The 20245-nt window shown below is 41.7% G+C and overlaps 1 protein-coding gene across 2 annotated transcripts in view; it reads right to left on the reverse strand.

The window, feature by feature from the left end:
- The window catches only part of LOC126457857 (uncharacterized transporter slc-17.2-like), a 316922-nt gene that overhangs the window by 80162 nt on the left and 216515 nt on the right, over window positions 1-20245 (reverse strand). For both annotated transcript variants that reach the window (XM_050094504.1, XM_050094503.1), the window contains one exon: window positions 3105-3189. In XM_050094504.1, the coding sequence (XP_049950461.1) occupies window positions 3105-3189 (85 nt within the window). The remainder of the gene's footprint in view (window positions 1-3104; window positions 3190-20245) is intronic.

Here is a 20245-nt window from a genome sequence, read left to right on the forward strand (position 1 = left end):
TATCGAGCCCGGGACCTCGGGATCTAGAGGCGGTCACGCCTACCGCTAGACCACAAGCTGCGGACAAATTATCCTGTGAAAGAATTTAACGTTCATTCAATTATCTAAGAACTTTTCATAAATTTAAATTGTTAAAATCGTCATAGAATGCTGTCGATTTTACGATTACATATTTTCATTTTCTTTCTTTTTCTATTGTTTCATAATATTTACAGATTTATTGTATATATTTTCCAACCTATTGGTATTAAGTGTATTCATAAAACCATAATTCATCAAACTGTGACAATGGTAATGCTGTTAACTTCTTCACACTAGCCGCATCAGTAATTAACATGGTTTTGCACTCTCTCTTCGTAGTGTATCTCCGACCTTAACTTATTTCCCGCAAAACCGAATCCCATTACTGAACATTGCTAACAGTAAAACGCCTTTGGGGGCATACTACTATGCACAGCATACATGCCCAGCTTTGGATGTGCCGTCGTTTCCCTCCACACTCGGATCTCTTTCCTATTTCCCAACTATCCCTTCCATCAGCTATTTCTGACAATCATGTTTCTTCTAAGAAATTAGTAACAACGCTCTAATTCAAATCCCCCAACATCCTTCTACTCACGAGTTTCTTTATGATATTCAGGCCGATAAAAATCGGTCATTTCTTCACTTTCATTTTTTTCTGCATGTTCGTCATAGTACATTATGACCATCACACAAGAGCGGGATTAGTGGCTACGATAACGTACATATATCTTTCGACACTGGAAAACTGTGTATATATTTGTCGATTTGCGTTTTGCGAGAGGGAGGGAAAAGGGACTTTTAGCTCACATTTGCAGGAGTATGTGGGTTGAAACTGGTCCCAGACGTTTTAAGTCAGTATATTTTGAACGTTGGATTTGGAATGAGAACCCATAGATGAGTTTGCGTAGTGTGTGCTTGTGTGATTGTTGTAGGGTAATGTCTTTAGAACTTGATATACTTCGAATCACCATTTAGAGGAATTAAGCTCGTGTTGCCAATGACAAAACAAGGCTACTCTTGACACTTCAAAAAAAAAAAAAAAAAAAATGGCTCTGAGCACTATGGGACTTAACATCTGAGGTCATCAGTCCCCTAGAACTTAGAACTACTTAAACCTAACTAACCTGAGGACATCACACACATCCATGCCCGAGACAGGATTCGAACCTGCGACCGTAGCAGCCGCGCGGTTCCAGGCTGTAGCGCCTAGAACCGCTCGGCCACCGTGGCCGGCTCTTGACATTTCAGTAATTATATATGTCTTCATACATGGAGTGGTTACTGATTTCCATACCTGTTGATCACCACGGAAAGGTGTCCACACGACCACGGGAGGCTTAACGAAAAGCCGATTAAACAGAATGAACAAGAAGAAGTAGCGTTATATCTATAGGGTGTTACAAAAAGGTACGGCCAAACTTTCAGGAAACGTTCCTCACACACAAAGAAAGAAAATATGTTATGTGGACATGTGTCCGGAAACGCTTACTTTCCATGTTAGAGCTCATTTTATTACTTCTCTTCAAATCACATTAATCATGGAATGGAAACACACAGCAACAGAACGTACCAGCGTGACTTCAAACACTTTGTTACAGGAAATGTTCAAAATGCCCTCCGTTATCGAGGTTACATGCATCCACCCTCCGTCGCATGGAATCCCTGATGCGCTGATGCAGCCCTGGAGAATGGCGTATTGTATCACAGCCGTCCACAATACGAGCACGAAGATTCTCTACATTTGGTACCGGGGTTGCGTAGACAAGAGCTTTCAAATGCCCCCATAAATGAAAGTCAAGAGGGTTGAGGTCAGGAGAGCGTGGAGGCCATGGAATTGGTCCGCCTCTACCAATCCAGGAGCTTCATCGTGCATGAACCACATGTTGTGTCGTACTTGTAAAGGCACATGTTCTAGCAGCACAGGTAGAGTATCCCGTATGAAATCATGATAACGTGCTCCATGGAGCATAGGTGGAAGAACATGGGGCCCAATCAAGACATCACCAACAATGCCTGCCCAAACGTTCACAGAAAATCTGTGTTGATGACGTGATTGCACAATTGCGTGCGGATTCTTGTCAGCCCACACATGTTGATTGTGAAAATTTACAATTTGATCACGTTGGAATGAAGCCTCATCCGTAAAGAGAACATTTGCACTGAAATGAGGATTAACACATTGTTGCATGAACCATTCGCAGAAGTGTACCCGTGGAGGCCAATCAGCTGCTAAAAGTCCCTGCACACGCTGTACATGGTACGGAAACAACTGGTTCTCCCGTAGCACTCTCCATACAGTGACGTGGTCAACGTTACCTTGTACAGCAGCAACTTCTCTGATGCTGACATTAGGGTTATCGTCAACTGCACGAAGAATTGCCTCGTCCATTGCTGGTGTCGTCGTTCTAGGTCTTCCCCAGTCGCGAGTCATAGGCTGGAATGTTCCGTGCTCCCTAAGACGCCGATCAATTGCTTCGAATGTCTTCCTGCCGGGACACCTTCGTTCTGGAAATTTGTCTCGATACAAACGTACCGCGCCACGGCTATTTCCCCCGTGCTAATCCATACATCAAATGGGCATCTGCCAACTCCGCATTTGTAAACATTGCACTGACTGCAAAACCACGTTCGTGATGAACACTAACCTGTTGATGCTACGTACTGATGTGCTTGATGCTAATACTGTAGAGCAATGAGTCGCATACCAACAGAAGCTTCGAAGTCAGCATTACCTTCCTTCAATTGGGCCTACTGGCGGTGAATCGAGGAAGTACAGTACATACTGACGAAACTAAAATGAGCTCTAACACGAAAATTAAGCGTTTCCGGACACATGCCCACAGAACATCTTTTCTTTATTTGTGTGTGAGGAAAGTTTCCTGATAGTCTGGCCGTACCTTCTTGTAACACCCTGTATAGGCTGGGTGTATCACTACATTTTTATTTTTCGTCAGCGAACCTAATACAATACTGAATCCTGGCGGTCTAGCGCAATTAAACTGATTGAAAAGTAAAGAATGTGAAGAGGTGTTGTTTACGAAACAACGAGATGATGATGCTGATGGTGATGGTGCGCGTACCTGTGTATGCTGTGACGAAGGTGCTGCGCTCTGCGGGCGGGATCCACGCAGCGATGATGTTGTGCATGGCGGGCCACACCAGCCCCTGCGAACAGTACGAGCAAGTCAGGGAGCTGGTAGATCAGTAGTGCTGGATAAACTCTGTCATAGAGGTACTGTGACGTAGCACAACGAAAGGCGGGAAAGTGACTTTACCAACAGTTAATGCGAATACAGTACCTACCAAAAGAGATCAGGTAGATCAAACTTTTCTTCTGTCTGTGAAATGATGTGTGTTTTACGACTTTTCGCTTCAATGAATGCCAATATAGGAATGAGTGACATGTGGATATTTCAACATAATTGGTTATTGGTGTTGAATGAGAATTTAAGAAAGGTAGAGAAATGTTTCTGCTAAGAAATTAGCAGACAAAAAATAATTATTGTGTCCTGCGGACATACACAATGATCGGCGACAAAAATCTTGGATAAGAACTGGGTCCTATGGTGGGAAAGAATGTCGGGGCTTCAATGACTATTTCTGTCATCTGGATGGATTCTGTAGCTGAGGTCGCTAACGCAGGCCTTTGTGGTGGTGCTTGACTTGGAGGTAGCCGGTACGATTTCTGGTGACATTTTCAGTGCTAGTAATGATCAGCAACGGGAAGTGAGGCGGTGGTGTGAAATTCCTGATCACCAATCTTTGTGTCAATGTCCTGGATTAAATTGCAGTCCTCTCCGCAGTGTCTTACGAAGTGAGCGCATGTGACACTGTTGGTGATGATTCGTACGTCAGATGGGGCATTTAAGCTCTCCGGTCTCCTTGGTGCTATTCGAGAGGAGTAGGCTATGTTCTGTGATAGGGTTTCAGCCTCTCTCTTCTCTCGTCGTCTTCAGAACATAACGTTACATTATACGCACATCCATTATAGTCAACTACATAAGATAAACATCTAACACATCTGTAACATAACCGCAAGGAAAGAGGCCAGTGTGCACGGAGGAAGAACACCCTTTCCGACAGTGGCTGAATCTACCCCGTGGATATCCCAGCCAAAAATGCCATACGATATTTTCATGTGGGTAGAGTAATGTTCGCTGATTGGGCAGACCATCCATATTTGTTCCACATAAAACGACCTATCAAAATGTGTGTTATATCGGTAATAACTGTTGCACAATGTGAACATCTGGACTGCACGCTGGGATCTCCCCAGTTCGATCCCGTTTGTCCCTACTGGAATGATATTAAGTACTCTTCCCCCCTAGTTCTCATCAGTGTCACCATTTGCAACCTATCATACTGTGTGCATCTGTATATTTGATAACGAATATACAGTTTGTCTAGAAGTCACACCCTTTGCCTACATGCGGAGATATTCTCTCTGCCATTACATTACTACCACTGAAAAACTCAAGTTTCTTTTCTTCTTGTCTCTTCGCAAATAAATTTCAACACGTTCTCTCTTTCTATGTGTATAAAATTTTCAAGTGACAGTATTTCAAGAAACTGATATTAAACTAACAGTTCCCGACTCGCTCCTCTGAAAGAACGCCGTTTTATATCACAAGGGACAGAGAAAGAAAAAAAATGAGTTGAAGTGTAAGAATCTGCTCCTTTTTTTTACGTATACAGAGAAAAAAATTATGTGTCCGTGGGAACAGACTATCACTAAAGTTGCGTAATTATTGGTACAAGAAACAGACAATGTGCGTTAAGATACTTCGGTGCACTGATAAGACTACGCTAAAGCTTGGTAACAGAATAAGGCGTAGCCAAAACCCAGCCGGGTGGAAGCGCAGGTGGTTGTCAACAAGACTGGTGGAGTAACTTCGTAGACAATACACATTCATAGCCCAAGCCACGCAGTAGGCCATAGAAAATTATATCGCCGATTGCCGAAATCTGGTTGCGAGGCATGTTGCGTGCGATAGGAAATTTCTCACACCAATCTCTACCCATGTGCATCCGCATCGCTGCTGATATTCAAGTGTACAATAGAAACCAAACCGCAATTTTAATTTTCTGTTGAGATGACGTATCACGAGAAGTGAGATTGTCTTTGCAGGTGGGCAAAAATACTGCTGAGTAACCAAAATCGTCGCTTTATAATTGTTTATGTAGATCTAATAAACTATGTAACTGCTTTACAAAAGGTACACTTGCTCAAGAGCTCAGGAGGATGTAGTTGTAGTTTTTTGTCGATATGCATTGGGAACTGTATTCTGAACTTGGAGGGCACACCTCATTGTGTCGGTGCAGTCGACGCTTGACTGAAGCATTATGACGGCACCACTGTGTGTACGATTGCATTACAAGAAAGGAAAAGTGTGTCACTATGTTCGTACCGCGCATTATCTCTAAGGTATCTGAAACACCGTTTCAATATGATTATAAGCAAACTACATACTCAGTTATAACTGAAACTATTCCAAAAAAGTTGAAAAATGACACTTTTTGCAACTTAGAGGATGGAATACACTGTCTGACAGAACAAGTGAAGCACCCAGAAGGTACGGTCGGAAGTCAAGGTAACTTCGTACACGTGCACACCACCGGCGGGTATGTAAATGAATAGAGTTGCAGTTCTCTGTGGCACGTAGAACAGGCACCAGACTGCGTGGGTGTTGTTTTCAGCATTGATGTTAGGCCTGGTACGGTATATAAGGGGCGCGAAGAGCGTCAGATGTTGAGTGATCACTATGAAAGACACGGAGATTCCACGTACACGTATGAGACAGCGTTGTCAGCACCCCGTAGAGTTTGAAAGAAGCGCCAGTGCTGGTCTCCATTTGGTCGGCTGGTCGAATAGTGCAACTGCCAGATTTGTGGGGCATTTGGATGTGGCAGTAGCCCGATGATGGACAGCACCGAAACTTGAGGGCAAGCATACTCGACGTCAATGTCCCGGTCGACTACGTATGACCACCACAAGGAAGGCTCATCATACTGCGTACCTTCCACACGATAAGCTCTTCACATCTACGCCTGCCATCGGAGAACAAATAATGGACGCCTTGCAGCGTTCTGTGCCATACCACGCCATTGATCAGAAGAGATTAGCAGCAGGCAGACTAGAGAATTAGAGCTGCTGTTAACACCGTAACTCAAAGGGCTGCGTCTAGAGTGGTGCCATCACCGTGGAGCATGGACTACTCATGTATAACGTCTCATCGTGCTCAGCGATGAATCGCGGTTCTGCACTACCCAGGTGATCATCGTCAGCGAGTATGGCGACGAGCTATGGAGAGATCCCATTCTTCCAAGGTCTGCAGACCTGTCCCTGACAGAACACCTGTGGGGCCAACGTGGATGTCAATCTCGTCCCAGTGCCACTATCCAGGATACCGAGGACAAGTTACAATAGCTCTAGGCCAGGTTGCCTCAGTAGAGGATACGGCGGCTTTAAGGGGGGGTAGGGCGTCAAACAGGCCGACTTGGAGCAGGAGAGGCACCACAGGACATTTTAATTTCTACTGTCTATACTTTTACAAATAAATTCATTGAGGACTCACACTCATAGCAGTGGAAGTTCAAAATCGCAGCAAAATACCTTTTTCTACATGAGAAATTTCATCATTTTTTCACTTATTACTGGCTGCATTTGTTTCTGTAGGTACACTTTTCTTTCTAAGTAAGAGAGATTCTTTTATGAATTTTGCACAGCATACAAGAAGTACTTACAGGTGTATGAAACTCTAGAATTTTCCAAATCTATTAAAAACTGTGGTAAAAATTGAGATAATTAACTATAAAATTGGTGTTTTTTTCTAAACATGAAGTTTAAAATGTAACAGTTCATTCATTGTTTCTTAAATTAAATAAACTCTAGAGTTTCATACACATGTAACTATAGTTTGTATGCTGTGCAAAATTCATCGAAGAATCTCTCTTACTTAGGAGGAAAAGTGTACCTATAGCAACAAATGCAGCCAGTAGTAAGTGAAAAATATGATGAAATTTCACATGTAAAAAAAGGTATTTTGCTACGTTTTTGAACTTCCATTGCTATGAGTGTGAGTCCTCAATGATTCCTGGTCATGCTGACAAAGTTTTATGAATTTATTTGTAAAAGTATAGACAGTGGAAATTAAAACGTCCTGTGGTGCCTCTCCTGCTCCAAGTCTGCCCGTTTGACGTCCTACCCCCCTTAAGACACCCTACCCATCCGAAATAGTGAATGCTTTCAGGGCAGAGGCCGTGCAATGTCAAATTGATATGTGGGCTCACAGTGCCAATTTGTTTGTAAATTTGACTCGATTTTTTCCTGTCCTTTTGGATCTTTCATTTTTTTTTTTTTTTTAGTCAGAACCCTAGATATATCACTCTACACCAAGCGCATTTTTCGGTGACATCATAAAAGCAGTAAATATTCGTTGTGTGTATAAGCTTACTAACAAGATTTGTGGAGAATGTGTATTCGGTATAAAAACAAAAATCAGACATTAACGTCCCGTCAACGACTAATTCTTAAAAGACGTTCACAATCGTTGATAGTTAAGTATGAGGAATATCATTTTTAAGGGAATCGTCCCAACATTCTCCTTGATCGACTGAGGGAAACCGTTGAAACTTGTCTCTCGGTCGCCGGTTAAGATCTGAATCCCAGTCATTCTGAAAGCGAATCCAGCGTCCTTAGCAAAGTACGACCTTGCATTAATTAAGACTGGCAATTTGGGTGTGGACAAAAACTTGGAAACACCGAAAATCGGCGTAGGAGACACGAGGAGATGTGACAGTTTATCCTCGTGCTCAAAAAAGCAGTCTAGGACGATACGAGCTGTGTGAAAAGGGACCCTGTCGTCTTGGAACACATAATCATCATTATGGAACAAACATTGTCAAAATGGTCACATAATCTTTGCAGAGTAACCGAAGGAGAGATGGAATACCACGATATGGCTGCAACCCTCGCCTTGCTTCAGTCTTGCGGCGTAAATTCGCCAGAAATTGGAAACAATGTGAAACAACACTTAGCCGTTGCTCCATAGTCCAGGTTTAGTGGCTTTGGCACCTCGTTATCCGGTACGGACATTTGCCTCACTGACGAGTTATTTTTGAATTCCACCTCGCCCTACAGCTTCCTGCTTATGGAGCTCCCTTTGGGTTGTTTTTTGGTGCTGACGCGGCTCGCGAGTGCGACATTCAGTTCTGCAGTGAGTTTTTCAGCTGTGTGTCTCTTGGTTTTCGTCACAATCCTCTTCAGCGACCGTCCGCCACGATCACTCAAGACACGCTTTCGTCTGCGGTCTGACATAGCGGATGATGTTTTTCTGCTTTTCCTGCATGTTGTATACATCTTCAATACTGTGCCTCTTGTTACTCCAAACACTTCGGCTACCTTGGTTACGTATGCACACACCAAACAAGCAGCAAAAATTTCGCCATTTTCGAATTCACTTAGCTCTGACATAACGCACTCACAACAAGACAGAACACTGTTATGACCACTGACACTTCCAACGGATTGAGAACATTTCATAGGTGCCGTTCGTGGTCAAACACAGCGCAACCCGCTGGCGTGGCTAGCATTTGCATTTGTGTGTTCAAACAAGCATTCTGGCAGTGTTTACATATTTTCGTCGTGCCCCTGTACACCATGACGTTCCCTGGACAATGAAAAGTTGACAAATAAGTTTACCAGTCACATCAGTTCTTATGGACATATACGGTGGAAGTGGATTGTGACTGAACCATGGTGATCAGTAGCCCCCTATTACCACTTTCCCCCATTAAAAATCAGAGCCTATGGCAAAATAGAAAGTGCGTTATAGAACTGAGATCACGATCAACGAAACCGAAAATATTGATACATGAAGACCACCATAATTTTTTTGCATTACATAACATGAGTTATGGCAAAGTTATACAGCATTACGTAACATGAATTATGTCAGCGATACACATTGAGAGGCACCCACATGCCTTGCTCATACTGTGGCATCAAGCAGCCAGGCCTGCAAGATGAGTGGTCTGCCAAGCGAGTGGATTCATTCTTAATTTATCGAGTAACATGAACTCTCGTACTCACAATTTAGTTACAAATTATCCTCCTGTATGAATAATACGCAACGGAAACACGCATCTGACTATCAGTAATTTACAGAACTCTGACTGTACACTACGCACTGGCAATACCACATTTTCTTTTTGTCTTTTATTTAACGGCTATTGTCAACACATGGCCACCGTACTGAATATGAATGGCGCACACATTATAAATTCGGGACATTATGACAACATACAATTCGAAGGAAAAGTCCACCAATCTTTTTCTTTTCACTATCTTATTTATTCCGATAAATTCTCTAACCTAAACACACAAATTCTATAACCTACAACAATAACACATGAGAAATTCCGCCCAGTGGGCATGGCTTTACATTGGTGAATCTCTATATTATGGTCTCGTAATTATTTAACGCTACAGTGCACTTTCTGGATAGGATGGTGGATCTTTTATTATATCTCACTCTTCGACTCTCACAATCATCATCACGAAACTTTCCTCCAGATCGAGCGATACAGAAGGAACAAGCATAACCCACTAATCTTTTGAAACTACCTTGCTACTCTCCCATGCAAACCACACATACCCAAATTACATGACATACATCACACTGCAATAAGAAATATAAAACACTAAATAGTCACAACACTATCACTTTCAGCTTTCCCACTTCAATTAATATTTTTCCCAGTTTCACACGACACTGCCCCACTTCGTAATTCTACTTTCCTACTATCAACTCTGGAGATATATGCACGTCTTCCTGTGCAATGCAAGCCAAGTGGCGTTGCTGGGTAGACGGCCGACTCACCTTGCTTCTCTCTCAGAGTTTGAATCTAGCGTCACACGGAATCATATCACGCAAAGTAATATTAAGAACGTATTCATCACACACGCGAGTCCTCAACTGATACCATGGACGAGTACTTCTCTTTATCCTTTGTCTCATACACAGATTGAGACTCACACAGTACTCACCACGTGGAAGTACTCGTCTCTAATTTCAAGTCCTGCACACGCCATTTCTTAAATATTTCAACTTATGGTACACACGCTATTTCTTAAATATTTCAACTTATTGTACACACGCAAGTAATTCAGCTTAACTTAAGCACACGGAAGTATTTCAACTTATTGCTACACGTGGTTTCGTTGTGACCGTTGGTCACTTCCGAAGATTACTACAATCCCATTAATATTACCTGCCTGACATTTAGTTCTCCCCACAAAAGTTCCTGAAATAGAGAAATTATTATTTCAAACTACTCTTAAATATTCCACATGCATACCATGTCTCCACTCTTTCGTCATTACGGAGCACCACTAAAACAGGTCTTAACAGCACAAGATCCAGCGGCAGAGTGCTGAAACATGGCCGTTCTTGAGGTTCTCTACCACCTCTGTCGAAGTGGGGGAGCACCTTTCTACCGCATTGGTCAGCCACATTTCAGGCGCTCAAAGCTCAGGCAAATTTCATCTCTTTGGTCCCACCAATGGTGGCCAAAGGATCGACTCAAAGATGATCATATATTCACATTCACTATCTGCGATTAGCAGACGACCATACATTCATTCATTTCACAGATCTCACCAAACTGGATGTAGAGATTTACTTTGTGGGAGTGCACATGTGATCAATTAAATAAATAAATTGTCATTCTTTCCCATACTGGTATCTGGCTTCGCTGTATTAATTGAAATTGAGTTATGTTACAAAAAAAATGTGTTCTTCTGACAAAAATAATGAAGTATGTTGTACCTATTTTCAATGTCGGGCGGTACTGTACCCTTTCAACATTTTACTCAATTCTAGCACTATAGCTCGTAAAGTTTTCAGATATTATTGTAGTACAGTCATAACTCCAACAGGCTGATTTACCCTTCGGAATAGAGAATGAAAATAATGATACAAAAATGAAAAAAAAGAGGAGGTACAACCAGAGTTTTCGCCGCAACTAATGCACTTAAGTGATTCACTGTACTCTTAGTGATTTTTCTAATAACACAGCGAATTGGTTGCGTATCTAAAGTAAGATCTTATGTAGACCACAGTCAGTTCACCTCTCAATAATGAGATAGTTCTCCAGAAACGACACGTGTTTCGGATTCCACGTTAAACTATAGGTCCGCTTTCCTCGACAGGATTGCTAGTGTATGATAGGGGCACGCAAGTCGCTGAAGTGGTGTTCAGTTGAAAGACTTTCGCTAAAGTAAATCGCTTTCCTTACAACGGAAAGCTAGGGAAATTATAGAATTCAAGTATTATTCTGTGTAAACAGCAAATCAGATATAGGAGTGTTTTTAATGTTTCTGCAGTAATGTCACTAAATCATTCACTGCTGAGTGGAGTTTGTTAGTGTTTAACACATCCCAAGCTGTATTAGCTTTCTGACAGGAGTGATACCGTAATTGTGACTCACAGGTATATCAGAACTACTCTGGTATTTTTTTGGTCAGTAAAAATTTCGAGGGTGAAAATATTACTGGAGGTGTTGACTACAGTGGCTACAAGAAGCACAGACATATCTACGTAGCAAATCGTCACTCTTTCCAGCTGTTAACTGCCGGCCATAGTAACGGAAGTTACAAAACTAACTCTCCACTCTCTCCCAAACAAACAGAGTAACAGTTAATAGCTTCACCAAATTTAGAGGCATGCAGTGGTGGTAAACCGGTACAGCTCGCGTAAGGGCACATTCTGATAAAGTTATTAAAAGCAAGTAATTTAGCGCGACAGAAGTCTTAAACACGCAAAAACAAGTACAGCACAATGGTTGTCCAGCACCAACAGACTGATGCATATGTATTCCGTACTTAAGAATTAGACCAAGGATTGTGATATAGCCAGAGTTTGCAACGTAGATATCGAATACGCCGGGACTGAGTAGCGTCAGCAATGGCCGGTCGCCAAAGCTGAAACTGCAAACTTCCTGAGATTACCTTGTAGGATAACTAGGGACGAGGTAGTCGTATATGCTCCAACGCCTTCAATGTCCCTCCAGATTGGACCAGTAAACCTGAGAGCAAAATATAGGAACCACAATCTCTGCTATAAGGCCAACATGGAAGGCAAGATAACAAACAACCCGATCCATAACAAAAAGGAAGTCCATACTAATATTATAAATGTGAAAGTAACACTGTCTGTTACTCTTTCACGACTAAACCGCTGAACCGATTTTGATAAAATCTGGCATAGAGATAGCTTGAGCGCTGAAGAAGAGCATAGGCTATTTTAGAAAGTGAGTAGTACAACATATTTACTGATTTTAAAAACATAACGCGAAATATGGAACATTAATTACTCTTTGGAAAAGCTTTTTATTCTTTGACTTTCGAACTTTATCATATTTGTGAAAATGCTTTTATTTTTGATATGTTCATCGTAATGAATACAGAGTTTATACAGTCCTCTTCGTGTTTAATCCATACGTGCATACTAACATCAGTCATACATCCATTACATTTTAGCCGCTGAACGTCATGAGTCTGTTGTAATATCTTTGTTGGTTCCAATCCGCATGAACCGCTCGTGGTCATGTGGTTAGCGCTACTGATACATGATCTTTGGTTCTTGCGAGGCGCCCCCCCCCCCCCCCCCCCCCCCAGGCGTCATTTCTTTCTGCTTGCGTCTGGATATGTGCACTGTCCTCGTCATCATTTTATCATCATCAAAACGCAAGTCACCGAAATGGCATCAAATAAAAAGACTTGCACCATCAAGTTCCCGAACATCCCAGGCGGGGTCTTCCAGACATAAAGCCACAAGCACATTTCATTTCATTTTACTGATAAGCGAGCGCAGACATGGGTAACAGCGAGAATACAATGCTTATACAATCCTCAACGTGTATAGTCCATGCCAATCCATACTAATATTATAATTCTGTCTGTAACGTTTTCATGACTAAACCGCTGAACCGATAACTATGAAATTTGGCGTCAAATACCTTGAACCCTGATGAACAAGATAGGCTACTTTACAAAATGTATAGTACAAGATATTTATTGATTACGTAAATTAAGGAAAAATATTTACTCACTGAAATAGCCATTTACTCTTTCAGTTATGAACTTTGTAGTATTTCTGAAAATGCATTTATTGATTGATATGCTCTACGTAATATGATTCAACGTAATCAAAATAATGGTTATTCTATTCTCAACGAGTTTAATTCATACTTTCATATTAACATCAGAATTATCGTCCACCTCTGTAGCGTAACGGTAGCGTTACCACCTACTACGCAGGGGGCCCGGGTTCGATTCCCGGTAGGGGAATGCGTGTTGTGTGTCCTTCATCATCATTGACTCGCAAGTCGCCGATGTGGCGTCAACTACAGAGGACTTGCAATACGGCACCCGAATGGGGCGTCGCGGCCAACAATTCCATACGATCATTTCATTTTTTTTATCAGAATTATCAACTGCGAAAGTAACTCACGCTTTCACGTTTTGAAGACTCCACCACTGAACCGATTCCAATGCTATTTGGTATGGAGATAGCTTGAGCTCTGAGGAAGATCGTAAACTTCTTCAGAAAGTTGTATCTTTTGGAGTATTATTAACATTTTTAGATATGGTGTACGTGACCGGCATGCGGACCCAATGGTTGGCGAATCTTGTGTCTGTAGACTACTCCGTAAAAGTGTAAATCCAATGTTATTGCGAGTGTCATTCATGATGTTGAGTCTCTACACCACCTGGCATAGCTGGAGAATTTCGGTTGAGATACGACAATACATCGGACGGTAAGCACGAGAACCATATTTAAAGCTACTACTATAAGCCTCGTAAATATACGCTATGTGATCAAACGTATCCGGACACCCCCAACAAAATATTACGTGCACTGTGCTGCCACCGACTGCCAGGTACTCCATATCATGGACCTCAGTGGTCATTAGACTTTGTAAGAGAGCAAAATGGGGCGTTCCGCGGAACTCACGGACTTCGAACGTGGTCAGGTGATTGAGTGTCACTTTTGTCATAGGTCTGTATGCGAGATTTCCTCACTCCTAAACATCCCTAGCTCCACTGTTTCCAATATGATATATAAGTGGAAACGTGAAGGGACACGTACATCACAAAAGCGTACAGACCGACCTCGTGTGTTGAGTGACAGAGACTGCCGACAGTTGAAGAGGGTCGTAATGTGTAATAGGCAGACATCTATCCAGACCATCACACAGGGATTCCAATCTGCATCAGGATCCACTACAAGTACTATGACAGTTAGGCATGAGGTGAGAAAACTTGGATTTCATGATCGAGCGGCTGCTCGTAAGCCACACATCACGCCGGTAAATGCCAAATGACGCCTCGCTTGGTGTAAGGAGCGTGAACATTGGACGATTGAACAGTGGAAAAACGCTGAGTGGAGTGACGAATCACGGTACACAATGTGGCGATCCGATGACAGGGTGTCGGTATGTCGAATGCCCGGTGAACGTCATCTGCCAGCGTGTGTTGTGCCAACAGTAATATTCGGAGGCGATGGTGTTATGGTGTGGTTGTTTTTTTCATGGAGGGGGCTTGCACCCCTTGTTGGCATTATCACAGCACAGGCCTATATTGATATTTTAAGCACCTTCTTGCTTCCCACTTTTGAAGAGCAGTTCGGGGATGGCGATTGCATCTTTCAACACGATCGAGCACCTGTTCATAATGCACGGCCTGTGGCGGAGTGTTTACACGACAATAGCATCCCTGTAATGGACTGGCCAGCACAGAGTCCTGACTTGAATCCTATAGAACACCTTTGGGATGTTTTGGAACGCCGACTTCGTGCCAGCCCTCACTGACCGACATCGATACCTCTCCTCAGTGCAGCACTCCGTGAAGAATGGGCTGCAATTCCGCAAGAAACCTTCCAGCACTTGACTGAACGTATGCCTGCGAGAGTGGAAGCTGTCATCAAGGCTAATGGTGGGCCATCACCATATTGAATTCCAGCATTACCAACTGGAGGGCACCACGAACTTGTAAGTCATTTTCAGCCAGGTGTCCGGATACTTTTGATCACATAGTGTAAGTCTGTTTAAGAACATACTTCAGCTGCGCAAGTTACTCGAATCCAAAAACCTCAAAGCAGTCTCATGTCCGTCGGAATCTGGACGCAGAACATTAGGCAGCATTAAGAGCTACAGAACATTAAAACAGTCAGGAGCCAGTCGCATTTTAGACACTGAGCATCAAGTGTGTCTTACAGTTTCCAAGAAGCTCGAAGAGTCACAACGACGACGTGTTTTAGAGAGGCTGCACGACCTAGTAGACAGTGTCGGAAGTTCCATGCGGCTTTTCGCGGATGATGCTGTAGTATACAGAGAAGTTGCAGCATTAGAAAATTGTAGCGAAATGCAGAAGATCTGCAGCGGATAGGCACTTGGTGCAGGGAGTGGCAACTGACCCTTAACACAGACAAATGTAATGTATTGCGAATACATAGAAAGAAGGATTCTTTATTGTATGATTATATGATAGCGGAACAAACACTGGCAGCAGTTACTTCTGTAAAATATCTGGGAGTATGCGTGCGGAACGATTTGAAGTGGAATGATCATATAAAATTAATTGTTGGTAAGGCGGGTACCAGGTTGAGATTCATTGGGAGAGTGCTTAGAAAATGTAGTCCATCAACAAAGGAGGTGGCTTACAAAACACTCGTTCGACCTATACTTGAGTATTGCTCATCAGTGTGGGATCCGTACCAGATCGGTCTGACGGAGGAGATAGACAAGATCCAAAGAAGAGCGGCGCGTTTCGTCACAGGGTTATTTGGTAACCGTGATAGCGTTACGGAGATGTTTAATAAACTCAAGTGGCAGACTCTGCAAGAGAGGCGCTCTGCATCGCGGTGTAGCTTGCTCGCCAGATTTCGAGAGGGTGCGTTTCTGGATGAGGTATCGAATATATTGCTTCCCCCTACTTATACCTCCCGAGGAGATCACGAATGTAAAATTAGAGAGATTAGAGCGCGCACAGAGGCTTTCAGACAGTCGTTCTTCCCGCGAACCATACGCGACTGGAACAGGAAAGGGAGGTAATGACAATGGCACGTAAAGTGCCCTCCGCCACACACCGTTGGGTGGCTTGCGGAGTATAAATGTAGATGTAGATGTAGATGTAGAAACTGAGAGTCGTACATTTACATGTGGAAGGTGGGAGGCTTTTGGTGAGGCTGCATGTGATTATGATCTATTAACTGACTATGTTAATCGTAAGTCATAGGAGGATGGATCAAAAAATGTAGGCACGCTAACGCAATAAAATAATAGAGAGAAAGGTTGGTATGGGTTGCTTTGGTAGCAGAATCTCACATCCATTACTAGCTGAGCCAGATAAACCCCTAAAAACTTTACTTATGCACGAATGTAATGAAACTAGGCGTTTTTAAATAGAATCAGAAAATATAATGCATGCTTTCAGATTCGACATAAATCAAAATAACTGAAACGCCTTCATTGTGTACTTACATATCGGCAGTGATTATTATTTTTTTCTTTTTTTACATATGTCTCTTCACCACATTTCATGAAACTACACCATCACTCATCATAACAAAACTACTGACATGCAAGCGAAGCAGCGGGTAGCAGCTAGTAAACAATAAAATACATAGTACCAGCCAGAACAGCCGCCCAAAACACCACTGAACTCTTCCCACAGTTGGCCCCTACTATGTTCCCATTCACAGATGACGACATCCCCACCCTCCCCACCTCTACAGGAGGACATATGCAGTAAGTCTTGGCATAAGCACACTTACAATAAAATTTATAAATATTGTCAATAATACATAAATGGTATGAAAAACCAGTACAATATACCACACCACGACGAAAGTGTGCAGTAAATACATGGTATCATACACAAACCTAGAATAAATTTTACAAAAACTGGCCATAACATAAGTAGATAAAAGCTCTGAAAAACCAGTGTTGATATTCCACAGAGAAATTAGTTCTATTAAGACACGTTATGCAAGGAAGCCAATAACACAGCACACAGCGAATAACTTCAAAACGCAGAAAAAATGATAATGGTAGATATAAGGATTCATAGAAAAATAGGGAAATCAAAAGCAGTGTACCATAACACATAAAATACCTAAAAATAACGACAAATTAGCATATAGGGATGTATTAGTGTAGGAAATCTTAACAAGTTTTAAAAACGCAAACGACTGCACAAAAGGAGTTAAAATTCGTATAATTTTTTAAGTCGTTTCATTGCAGCAAAACACAAATTTATGAATTTTAATAGCGTGAAAAAAGAACTGTCAATTAAAAAAATAAAACACCATAAAAATAACTGTAAACCCTATGGGTGAAAAGAGCATGAAGAAACTCTTAAGAGGAAGGGATAAAAAATAATGAAAAAAATAGAAAAAATAAAAAGATAAAGAAATAAATTTTTGTTGTGACACTGAACTTAATCACAACTTTAACCTCTAGCTGAAATAGTGTTGCTTCATCTGATATTAGGATAATGAGATCAGTTTACGATCCGAAATTAGATAGATGAGACAATAATTTGTAGAGATTTTTGTCATAACCCTCTCGACTTAAACGGGTCATCGCAGTCTCATTGTAGTTACCTAACCAAACTCTTTCCGTAGAGAGCACAAAATGTGATGATTTAACAGCGACCTAGATAACTACCTTGCAAAGCTATAGATTTGAAATTCGATTTTTCCAACTATCAAATAATAATGCGACCAGGACCAGTGATGCCCATTGTGTTGTAGTATCCATTACTATTTTTAATGTGAGTGTATCTAATTTTTGATTAGAAACTGATCGCTGACTATACGAAGCAAATATTGTAAATAGCATATCGTTGGATCTGTCGTCTAGCGTTTGTATTTTTACCGCTGCAAGACTTTTCCGCTTTCAATACTCACTTTTACGGCCTGAGTCTTCCTACCGACGGGACGCAAAATTCGACTGCTCGAGTAATAGCACATCTTACGCTGCAAATAGAAATATTTTATGCTCGGGTATTGACTCAGGAACGAGTCTTTCATGTATCGCTGTGACGCTGATTAATTAAACAAGATAAATCGCGTATGCGTCGAATATCAATTTATAATAGAATACCATTGTTTCTCAATGTTAATCATTTTTATATGTTCAAATGTTATTCACATAAGGTGCACTTAGAATGTGGCGTACCGCGAAAGCCGGATGTTAAGCGACTGCGAGAGAAAGTAAGAAATTAGTGCGCAAATATTTCCGTCTTCGCAGAATAACTGCATTGTTGGTAATTAAAGATCACGCGACCACACGGTTGGAGATACAAGGTTTTCATCACCGTTGATTATTTAATGGAATAACTGTCTACATTATATTTTACGAAAATATACGCTATATTTTAATGTATTTTATATTTTTCGCGAACGCTAGTCCATAATAAATACATTTTATAGTGTTGTGAGCATTGTGTGGACAGAAACCAGAACAAAAAATGTTCAAATGTTCAAATGTGTGTGAAATGTTATGGGACTTGACTGCTAAGGTCATCAGCCCCTAAGCTTACTCACTGCATAACCAACATTATCCTAAGGACAAACACACACACCCATGCCCGAGGGAGGACTCGAACCTCCGCCGGGACCAGTCCATGAAACCAGAACAAATTCAGATTATACTAGAAAGTGAAACCAATATTTACACACTACCCGTACAAAAAGTTGCGAGAGCTCTATTCCTGGCGTACAGGAGACGACTGCACAGCATCTACGGTGGCAGTTTGAACTCACAACTGTAACAACAGATGTACATTCGATCGGTCAGTTGTAAGTAGGCAGTACTGAGAAGTGGACGGGCAACCGCAGTGTGTCAACGTTATTGTGTCAAAATACGCAACAGAGAAACGTCCCCAAATCAAATGTTAAAGACATTCTCCAGGAGGTTTCGAAGAAGACAAAATTGCACGCAAAGTTTTTCCAGCACACCTTGAAACCTGGAAAAAAAAAAAAAAAAACAACGAGCTTGGACACCTGGGGCGACTTCATGGAAATGCAAAATGCGAGCAATTCATTTCTGGACAAATTTATCACGAGCGACGGGACCTGATCTTATATGGACCTAGCACAAAACGACCGAGTGCAGAATTTAACATGAATGGTCAACGGTTTGAAGACATAACCGACGTTGAGGCCACTGTGATGCGTGAGTTGAACAACAGCTCAAAGAAAGACTCTTCTAAGTTTCATATGGTTATATGAACGTTTCGTGCATTTTACTCGAGAGAAGGGGGATAGTGAGACACACACACACACACACACACACACATATACCTGAAGCACTGAAATCATTATTTTAACTTTTCTGAAGTTTTTATTAATCCATTCTCGACATATTTTGAACTGACAGAGTGTGCTGACCTTGCGCTTTCGTCAGCCCACTTACGAAAGAAATTTATTTAATTTCCATTCGGAGGCTTACACCTACCGTCTGCAACGAGCTACGAAATTTTTAATATTGCGAGGTGCCGGCGCTAGCAGTGTATTTAACACTAAATTCTTCTAGAATTTTCATATGTAAATGATGCTCTAAGCCCCCCCCCCCCCCCCCCTATTCTAACACCGACTTTTGCTGTTGCACATGGATTAAGAAGAAATGCGAACTGACTGTAATCGACCCTGCAAGTGGAGTAGAAAAGAGTTTGGCAGCTGCAATAATTTAATTTGATAGAAATTAATTAAATAAAGGAAAGTTTCATTAGCGTAGTGGGAAATGAAAGAGTTGCTCTACCGATTAACAGAATGAAAGTTCTGTCCAAAATAACAATTTGATTTATTATGACTAAACTCAAAATAAGAAACAAAACACATGAAACATTTACAATACATCAAATTGGATCAAATTGGATACTCAAGTAAATGCTGTGAAGGTGAAGTTGTCCATAAACTAGATTGTGACATTTATGACGAAGTGGTATGTGAAGTCAATTCCTTGCAACTCAAAGCTTAAGGGAAACACACAGCCAACTCAACATTAATTGCTGCTACAGTACTGAGAAGTCAGACAATGAACACCCAAGACAGAACAAAGTTAGAAAAGACGAACAGCTCTGCTGAGTTCTGATTATCACCTAGCAAAATTCCCTAAGATGCCAGTGCTGCGGACATACATTACCAAGCTG

This window comes from Schistocerca serialis, chromosome 2 (assembly GCF_023864345.2).
Source record: "Schistocerca serialis cubense isolate TAMUIC-IGC-003099 chromosome 2, iqSchSeri2.2, whole genome shotgun sequence".
NCBI classification, from domain to species: domain Eukaryota; kingdom Metazoa; phylum Arthropoda; class Insecta; order Orthoptera; family Acrididae; genus Schistocerca; species Schistocerca serialis.